Here is a 9,295-nt window from a genome sequence, read left to right on the forward strand (position 1 = left end):
GCTTTATGGCTTGGCGGGTTGATTGCCAGCTTGATCGGAGCCCGAAGCGGGATGTGGTAATAATGACTCGAAGATGAACTTCGTTAAGGAGAACGACTTGGATATGGTGATAAGTATGTTGGGTGTATAAACGCAGAACCCTTCCAGATTGGGCATGGCGTCTTGTTCGTCTTCTCACTCGTAGTCGTCATGCTGCGTAATGTAGATGCATGGCATTTACTTTTGGATTCGTGGAAGGGTGTTTGGTGCTCAATACGTGGTGTGGTTAGTATGAGCAGCGAGGAGGTCGGGGTAGTAGCCACGGCTGGATTCTATCCCTTGGAAGCGGCCGCACCCTCCACCCTGCCAGCCAGTCGAAACCGACTCTTCCTTGATCCTTCGTGCCTCCTGAAATGATGCTGGAGGTGGTTTGTCTTGGGAAATGCCGGCGTCGTAGAGCGGACTGGGATAGTACTGGTAGCCGTCGTACCCATCGATCGCTTTACTTTCATCTTCGTCCATCATATGCTGGTCTCCAACCAAGCCCTCTACTGGACCTCCACTCAATGAGCTAGCTGAGCTAACTGAGTGACTCCCTACTGGGCTGGGGTCCAATGAGTATTGGTTGCCGGGACGATAACCTCCCGCACCGTATCCGCCAGACAACCCACCACCGCCTAAGCCTCCAGAGGGCATGAAGCGTTGTAGTCCCCCAGGGCCGTAATGAGGATGGCCAGGTCCACCAGGGCCTGTTCCCCCTCTCCCTGAATTTCCGGTGCCATGTGGTCCTTCATTTTGGTAGTGGCTTGGTGAGCGACCACGTACAACAACGGGCTGAGACACCCGCTGTGCGACTTTAAACCAGTTGGGCTTATCATCACAGCCTTTCTGTATGTTGACCCACAGTTCCACAATCAAGTGGTAGTACTGCTGTTGTGCCCGACGTTTTCCATTGTTGGCCGTCGCAGACTTGAACTGAATTCGCTCAAAGATGTGTTGATGCGTGGCCGCGGAGTGGCCTGTGGGAGCGTACCCATGAGGCTGCTCTCCTTCATTTTGGAGCGGTAGAAAAGGCCCTCCTACACTTTGCGTGGACTGGTAGTGAGCCATGCCGTAAGTGTGATCGTTATGCGCTTTCCCGGGAGGTGTCGGAGAGAGGAGCTGCTTGGTGATGGCAAGTTGAGGCCCCTTGTCTCGCTTAGGGGTGTGTTGAATAAGTTCTATCGTTTTCCCAGTAGCTCCATCCACGGCAGCCGACAACGACATTGCAATCGACTGGATTTGCTCCGCTGGCTTGTTCCCACGGGTCAGGTAGAGACGTCCGTTGTTGCTGATGTGTGGGCTTAGTGCGTATGACACAAGGACAGAGAAATAGTTCCGTCGATAGCATGTCCAAACTCTATCGTTGGAGAAGAAGAAACCCTTTTCGATTTTGGCCTCAATGTGAGGGACAATGGTCTGGCCATCGCAAGTAATGTCGCCATAGTTCTCCTGTTGGTTGAAGGGGGGGGTGTCAGTCAGGGCCTGTGGGTTGTTTGAGTAGCTCAACATGGTCCCTGCGCTACTGTACGAGGAGGCCGATGGCGGAGAGAGTGGAGTGGTCTGAAGGAGGCTGCGAGGAGTTTCGGGCTGCGAGCCGTACTGATGAGCTCGTGAAAGCGAATCGAGGTGCCCACGAGGGGAGAGAGTAGAATGCCTGTGAAGACCAGGCGTGGAAGTAGTGTAGTTATCTCTAGCAGATGCTCCCAGAGATGGTGACACTGGATTGCCAATCCCTGGTGATCGTGCAGGAGGCAGCATACCCGGTGTCGAATGTTCCGTTCTACCATCTGCTGTCAGCTGTCATGCACCAAAACTCAGGTTGGACGGGACGGAAAGGCTATCGAGCGTCAAGGCTACTTACATAGACGACATCCTTGGGCGCATATTCAAGTTGCCAAACTGCTGGTAGTTGCTTGGAAAATACTGGTTCGTAGTCGAGTACGAGTTTGCCAGGCTGGGGGTGGGATATCCGACGCTGGCTGCCGAAAAGGACGAGAAGGCTAACGAGGATGTGTTTGAGCTCGGACTGGTCGAGATGGAGCCTGAGCTGGAGTCGGAGAACCCAGTGCCGGTTTGGTGCCTATAGCTAGCCTGTTAGCCACGACCTCTAGGCGTGCGTTCGGAAGTGATGCCAGCAGGAGGCTATGTGTAACATGGGCAGCACGGTGGCACGGTTTTAGTTGTCAATCCTGACAGGCACGATATGACACTGCTGGGTTGTCGTGTGATCAATGTGACAGACCGGCGCGGTGGGAAAGATAGGTGCACCACACTGCCGGTATGTGTACGACCTGCGTGCTGAGGGTCGACATGACGACGTGTTTGTTTCGGCTGCTGTCCATTGGCGCCTCAGAGGGGAGCGGAGTCAGGCAGCACGACGAAAAGGCGTCGAATGGTGCGGGAGCGCGCTGGGGCGGCACGGCAAGGCAACACTACCGCACTTGGCAGGCTGCAAGGCCGGGGGCAGGCTGGGAGGGTCCAATGAAGAGAATAGCAACTTACTGTGCTTCATGTGGTCGATGGGGCATGTAACGCAGCCCATTGCTGCCGCTGAGAGAGTGCAGCGAGGACGGTTGGCCGTCGCGCCTCAGCGTATCGGGGACGGCAAAGCCGTGATGTGCATGAGAGCCGATGTGCTCGATGTTGCTGCACTCCTGCTCCGACGAGAGGGGGTAGTCGGACGCCAGAGGCAGCGGCTGGATGACTGCGGGCCAGTTAGCCAATCGCCCGGGGGCGCCGTTTTCGCACTCTGCGAGTGTGCAACACGGTGGGACAACAACAGACAACGTGCGTGAGAAGAAGCGACCACGCAGACTGCACCCTGGGGTTGCACAATGGGGATCGGGCGTCGGGATGGCCTGCAAGAGTGCACTACATGAGGTCGCAGCCGCGGCGGCCAGCGAGATATAGAAGAATCGCAGCGGGCGTGGAGGGGAGCAGTGGGCATCAGACAGGGCGACAGGGCGGCAGGGAGAGGAAGTGCGGAGAGGAATTGGGCAGTGAAGGGGGGCGGTTTTGGCCCAACAGTGCCGGGGGGCTTAAGGCTGACTTACCTTGATTCATCGCTGCAGACGCGCCGCTCGCTCTCTACTCTTTGCTCGCTCCTGTTGGCCGTATAGCCGCTCGGTCTCGTCTGCACCGGCGGTTGGCACGTCCTGCCGCTGTCGTGAACTAGGGCCAGCGGGCGCTTCAGCAGCAGAGCCTCAGACGGGCCGTCGCGTGGATTCGATCGTCGCCGCTGCTCGAACCTCTCGATCTCTCTCGATCTCTCTCGAACCGCCTCGATGCTCTCCAGGCGCTACCTCGCTGCCTCCTGCGTAGCCGCTCGCGGCCCGGCTGCGCTGCTCGGGCGGCTCGGTTTCCGGTCTCTCGCTGCTCGTTCGGGCGTAGACGCGGCCTGAGAGGGCAGGTCGCCCAGACTCGCTTCAAGGGAATCTGGGGGTTTAGCCGGCCCGGGGGTGCGATTCTCAATTAGCTGCGGCAGCTATCTGGCGTGTGACTGGAATGGTGATGCCTGTTAGGGTCCCTGGGGCAGGCCGCAGTGCCGAACCACTTTCTCCCACAGATTGAGATGGTGAAGCCGGATACGCACAACACAAGAAAGACAGGCGGAAGAAAGACTCGGGATGCACGCGCGCTCGCTTGTCACGCAGCTTGTGGTCAAGGTCAACGGCCCGGGTGATGTGCGGGATGCTTGCTGGCGGAATGCTGTGCCTTAAAACGGGCGGAACGCTCAGACTGCTCTCCGCAGATCCAGCGGTGACGCACAGGCAGGAGGGATCTCACAACGGTCCTGGCTGCTGGGCAATGCTGCGATTTCGGCGGAGTCTGGCCTGGTCAGTCAGTCAGTCACGTCCCCAGCGCGTGTGCCAGCTCGACTCGAAACGTACCAGGTTCTCCTGCGGCAGCCAAAATTGCGTGGCGTCCAGAGTTTGCGGGGTGGCTTTTCGTCTTCGATCTGACTTGTCTGCCTCGTAGGTGGGCCGGCTAGCGATCCACGCGGAAGCCCGGATGCTGATAGTCCTATTGGGTGATCTGCTCGGCCTTCGTATTCGATTCGCCGCTGTCGTCGCCGACCGTTGTTCGAATGATCGAGTGACGGAAGGGGAAACAGGAGAATAATGGTGAGTCTGATGTCTCCGGCAGTGCGAAGGCAGAGGACATATAAGCACCCAAGCTTCTTCCAGATCGGCTTCTGGCAACGGCTCGGTCGCACAGACGGCTAGGACCCTGCGATCCCCGTGATCTTTGGTTTGGCGGCCCCTGGTAGTGGAGCAGGCGGACCAGACTTGGGATGCAACGCGGTTTAATGACAAAGGGACAGCTCAGACAGAGCTTGGGACAGCGTGTGGAGACAGTAGGGGGAGGCGGCGAGCGGAGAGATTGAGGTCAAAGAAAGCACCGGGCATTAACCTGATGAGCGGTAGAAGCACACGGCTTGGGATCTGCTGGGACTTGGGGAGGGACTGGGGGGATCGACGGCGGATACAGGGCACGACTAGCTGGCAGTTGTGCCGGGTGGTATCCTTGGATGGCTGAAAGGAGAAATATCTACCTAGGTCGCTTTAAGCACCAGTTGTTGATGGCTCAGATTCAGCCCCAAGAGCATCCATCGTATTGCCCAGGCTCAGACCACGGCGATTCTAGCACAGGGTAGCATTGGCAAGCTGCAGCACACCAGTTCCCAATGCGGTCTATCTATATCTCCGAAGGCAGGGAGGAATGATTTGCCCCAGGGCCCAAGCACCCATCCCTTCTCGAAGCGTCTCCCGCCCACGCCGCGCCGCATTCCTTGCGCCGGAGGCCTGGCGGCTGCGGCGCGCTGGGGCGGGATGGGGGCAGCCATTGGCCAGTGAATGGACGCAGGAACATGGAGCGCGCAACACAGCTCGATTGCTTAGGGCCTCGAGACGGCAGCTCACGTCCGCCGGCCTGGGAATGCAATGTCTCATTTCGGCCGCCTCTAAGAATAACATGCAGCAGGCGAACGGATGATCAAAGTTTGCTCTGCAGCAACCCCAGGCGAGCGCGAAGGGATTGGCTGAGCACGCCAGGCTCGCGGCCAAGAGGCTGCCTCTCTCTGACGCCACGGCCCGCACGGCGCAGGGGCAGCGGCGATCGGGCGGAGAAACGGCGTGCCGAGTGAATGGCTGGGGAGGATGGGATGGGGGCGAGGGCGTAGGAGAGCTTGGACAGGACGGGGGGTGGATGGGAGGAGCCGTTACCTGTCACAAAGTCGATACGGCGGACGCTATTGCGGGCGGGCTCTGGGGCGGAGAGGTCGCAAACCCGCGCCAGCATTCACCACAAAAACGCCACGGCTGCGAGCTGTCTGCTCTGGATGCAACCCTCTGGCTGTGGAGAGCAGGACGAGCAGGCTCTGCGCCATGATCCGGGCTCCTATCATCCCCAGCACTCTATCCCGAGCAGTCGGGAGCTGCGCGGCACGCCGAAAACAGCACGGAGGGGCGGCGGGGAGCGGGAGAGGCTGGGGCGCGGCTGGCGATGATTGGGGTGTCCTAGACGGCGGGCGACAGGTGATGCGGTCCTGGGGCTCATATTCGCGATGCCTCCAGTGCTCCCTTGCGTGGTCAGTCGGTTCTTGGGCCGGAAGAAAACGTCCAGAGGCAGACGCGTCCCAGGCCCGCAGCACCCTCGCAGACAGGGCATGCCAGGATTCAGTGAATTGCGCCGCTGGTGCAGCAGACGAGCGACAGGGAGCAGCGTGACGTGCAGGAGATGACGTGCCAGTCCGGGACGGGCCTAGCGCCAGCGCCACCGCGGAAGGCCCGCCCGCCCCGTTAGATCGATCCACCTCGCATCGCGACTCCACCGCCATCCACGGCTCACGCCTCACACTAGCCCTCGCAGACTGGCCATCCCCAATGGACGCAGCGCTGAATTGGATCGTGAGAACGCTGCAGTCATGGCCGCTGAGGGCAATCGCATTGCCGGCGTGGCCAGCTGGCATTCCTGACTCCACCTACACACCGCCTCGGGACACGCGACAGGCCCGATAGACGGAGAGCACTCACATCGCCCACGTCCCAGCGCTCGGGGCTGACCGGAACCAGCTGCTCTGCGCTCCACTCCTTGCCTGAGCCATGGCCGTTGAGCATGGCATCTGACGGCATCTGGCCCAATCGCCGCGTCGATCACCACAGATCCGATCAGGGCCTCAAACACCAGCAGCTGCCCGAAGGCTTGCCGCAGCTTCGCTCTCCGAGTCGCTGCTGAGTGCTGCCGCTGCGTGGTCATCTGACGCAGCTCAGGCGCATTCCTGTGCGTGGCCCGAGAGCTGTCGCCAAGTGATTCGCCCCAGACGCTCCAGCAGCCTTCATCGCATCTTTGGGGGTGCTCACGAGCCAGTGCAACGGCCGCTTCGAGGACAGGCTACTGGTGGCGGCCGGAGAAATCTGGAGACGGTGATCGTCGGGCTAAGCCTGAAAGTCATATCGTTGCCCTTAAGATGCAGGGAGCGGCCGTTGCGCAACCAGACGACGCAGCCTCCCGTCGCTTCCTAAACCTCCTCGCCCAGGGGCCAAGCAGCGTCCAGAAACCTCTCCGCTGCTCGCTCCAGGAAGCCTCGAATATCCGTCGGAAACGCAGCCCATCGAAATCGGCCTCAGTATTCCTCCGCAAGCTAGCCTACATTGCTGCTGTCTCAGTCCCTCGCCCACCACCCACCACCAACGTCCAATCTGTCGACCTCTCTCACCACCCGATCAGTGCATGCGTCGCACCGAGCCCACTGCTTGGCTGCAAGAACCAATTGGCCACGCTGACGGCACTGACGTCTGGAGAGCAGTCCTCCAGCGCCCTCCACACGCCCTCACTAGCGGTCCGGCCCGCACAGGATAGGCCACCAGCCTCGACTGAACCCTCATTCCTCGAGAGCAGCCATTGCTCCAGCCTTTCCCGACAATTAGGTCGTTGTCTCGGGCTGTCCGACATTATCGTGGAGACCCAGTCCGCTTCACCTCGGTCACTTCTCAACTATGGATCAGAATATCGTCGCGCCATCTAGTCCTCAGTGTTAATGTTTGTGTTTGTTTGCATTCTTCTAAATCTTGGTTGAAGCAGGCCCTGGACAACTCCATCTGATCTGGGGTCCGCCCTCTCCACCTACCCCTATCGTCCGATCCTCTCATGACTTCCGGCATCAACGACGTCAACGTCGATCGCGTTTGATTCGACATGACGCTCCTACGTCTTTGCAGACACGGTGGCGCCTGTCAGCTGGCAGCGCTCAGTTCTGGCGTGACTCCCGCAGATTGTGGAGCACGGCCGTCAGGGGCAGTGCGATTGAGCGTCCAGACAGACTAATGGGCGACAATGACGAACTATACGAGTGCCAGCTATTACAGATAGTGCTCAGGTTCCTGGCTAGTTGCAGTCCTAAGCCTCGACCCGAGCCTTTGTCGCCCTAGGACTCGCACAGCGGATCTCGTGCAACTAGGCACCCCACAATAGAGTTTGTGCGTGGCCGGTTGGATGGCGAAGCCGGCCGCGCCTTGCCAACCTCTTCAGCCACCTGGCGTCCGGGAGGGTGTGCTTCCGAGCTCAGCAATATCGTCGTCTCGTGAGCCCGTGCAGGGGCAGTGACGCGGCCGCTGCTCTGTCGACGAAGGCATGCTGCTTACCTAGCGGCGCCAGAGGATGGTGAGAGAGCCAGTGAAGCGTGGGAGCATGGATGCATGAGTTTCTTTGTCGCCCACTGCCGCTCGCCGGCCGCCGCTTCACAACGCTTCCCCAGCCAAAAGCTGGTAGCGAGAAGGTAGAGTCGCACCGTCCGGCCGATGGCAGGCTGCCCATTCCAGAAAATGCTATGACACAAGACGCATTGGGTTACACTCCCTCCTGCTGGCCACTGCTTGGTTCTGCCCAGCCTCAACAGCTCGGGCCGTTGGAACGCCTGCTAGTGCCGTCTCTCGCCCTTCGTTTGCACTTGCTGACCTCTGCTTCTTAGTAATCGGCTCCATGCTTCACTCTGCGTTCGACCCACCGTCTCCCGCGCGCGGCTTGGGACCGAGGGGCAGCGGTTCCGCGGTCGGCGGCAACGGCCCAACGTCGCCGCACAAACCTCGAGGCTCAGGGCAGCGCGTGCTCCTGTTTCCGGCAAACATGGCGGGCAGCTGGCGGGCAGCTCACGGCCGGCAGCCATCCGAGAGCGAATGCGACGCTCTCGGCGCGGTAGAACGTGCAGCAGCCCGGCCGGGGGGGCCTCAGATCAGCCCACGAACCGCTGGCCCGTGCCTGCGCCGCTGCGGCAAACTGTCGACATGGCGAAGAAGGCAGCCTGCTGCTCTGCCACGGCCTAGCTGGGGGCCAGAGAACGAGGCGTCGGTGGACAGCCGCCCTGTGACCGTCGGCCATGTGATTGCCGCCAGTCTCGGCCCATCTTCTCGCCGACTCGACCGTCCGCCTGCTCCTTCGGGCGCCCGCTCCTCCTCCGCCATCACCGTGGCCATCGCCTCTCCGCAATCTCCAGCGTGGATGTGCCGCCTCCCGCATGGCCGGCACCTCATCAGGCGAAAACGCCACAGTGCCGCAGCCGCTGCATCCTCTATTGATCTGACACCCCTTATCGTCAGCCGCTCGCGCACCGCACGTCAACTCCTGCCGCGAACCAGGTAGGATCGCACTTCAACCCCCGTCCCTCACTTCTAGTCTGCCCCTTTCGGCCAAATTCTGGTTTCATTGTGAGTGACTGGCAGCCTCGTGAGCGGGATCTCCCCGCCCGCCGAGGGTGCGGTATCTTGCCTAGGGCTGAAGTCGGCATCGGTGCCGCCCCTGGCTCCGGCATCTATTTGTGTGAGGCTGCTGCCATTGAGGATGCCGAAAGAGGAAGATCGGCCAGAGATGATAGCTTGATGTCATGCCGCTACTTGGTTGAGCTCTTGCCGATGCTGGACCTGGCCATTGCGAGGGCCCCCTGAGTTTTTTCAACGAATCTCTCATTTCCAGCTCCTCTGATGTTGGGGGCCGATTGTAGTCTGGGGATTGAGCACGATCCAGTAGTTGGACTCAGGTGCTTTATTAGGCAATGGACGAGGTAGGTGTTTCAACGTTTAGCCTGCCCTTTCGGGACTCTAGTAGCCATTACATTCAATATAGAGTGAGGAATACAACTTACCATCATCGAATGCTTTCAATTTCCCGTGCTTGCCCTTCAATTACCTTGTGGACGTTCATGACCGATTTTGACCACCGGAAATTCCTCGTCACGCCAACATTGCGTCTCTCCAAAGACCAAGCACTACCATGACTTTGA

General features: G+C 59.8%; 4 protein-coding genes across 4 annotated transcripts; 2 read left to right on the plus strand and 2 right to left on the minus strand.

Moving 5' to 3' along the window:
• Positions 1 to 249: 249 nt before the first annotated feature.
• On the minus strand, positions 250 to 3,084 carry BDZ99DRAFT_524579 (p53-like transcription factor; the record flags this gene model as incomplete). Its single annotated transcript, XM_033725918.1, has 4 exons — positions 250 to 1,801; positions 1,883 to 2,101; positions 2,524 to 2,725; positions 3,075 to 3,084. 4 exons carry the CDS (start codon positions 3,082 to 3,084, stop codon positions 250 to 252), a joined length of 1,983 nt encoding a protein of 660 aa, XP_033572578.1.
• Positions 3,085 to 5,272: 2,188 nt separating this feature from the next.
• BDZ99DRAFT_524580 (uncharacterized protein) lies at positions 5,273 to 5,992 on the minus strand (the record flags this gene model as incomplete). Its single annotated transcript, XM_033725919.1, has 1 exon — positions 5,273 to 5,992. One exon carries the CDS (start codon positions 5,990 to 5,992, stop codon positions 5,273 to 5,275), a length of 720 nt encoding a protein of 239 aa, XP_033572579.1.
• Positions 5,993 to 6,138: 146 nt separating this feature from the next.
• Positions 6,139 to 7,048, plus strand: BDZ99DRAFT_524581 (uncharacterized protein; the record flags this gene model as incomplete). Its single annotated transcript, XM_033725920.1, has 2 exons — positions 6,139 to 6,247; positions 6,294 to 7,048. 2 exons carry the CDS (start codon positions 6,139 to 6,141, stop codon positions 7,046 to 7,048), a joined length of 864 nt encoding a protein of 287 aa, XP_033572580.1.
• Positions 7,049 to 7,525: 477 nt separating this feature from the next.
• BDZ99DRAFT_108098 (uncharacterized protein) lies at positions 7,526 to 8,721 on the plus strand. Its single transcript, XM_033712380.1, has one exon. It carries the CDS (start codon positions 8,002 to 8,004, stop codon positions 8,656 to 8,658), a length of 657 nt encoding a protein of 218 aa, XP_033572581.1. The 5' UTR covers positions 7,526 to 8,001; the 3' UTR covers positions 8,659 to 8,721.
• The last annotated feature ends 574 nt before the right edge of the window (positions 8,722 to 9,295 follow it).

Source organism: Mytilinidion resinicola (genome assembly GCF_010093595.1).
Source record: "Mytilinidion resinicola strain CBS 304.34 unplaced genomic scaffold BDZ99scaffold_18, whole genome shotgun sequence".
Taxonomy (NCBI): Eukaryota; Fungi; Ascomycota; class Dothideomycetes; order Mytilinidiales; family Mytilinidiaceae; genus Mytilinidion; species Mytilinidion resinicola.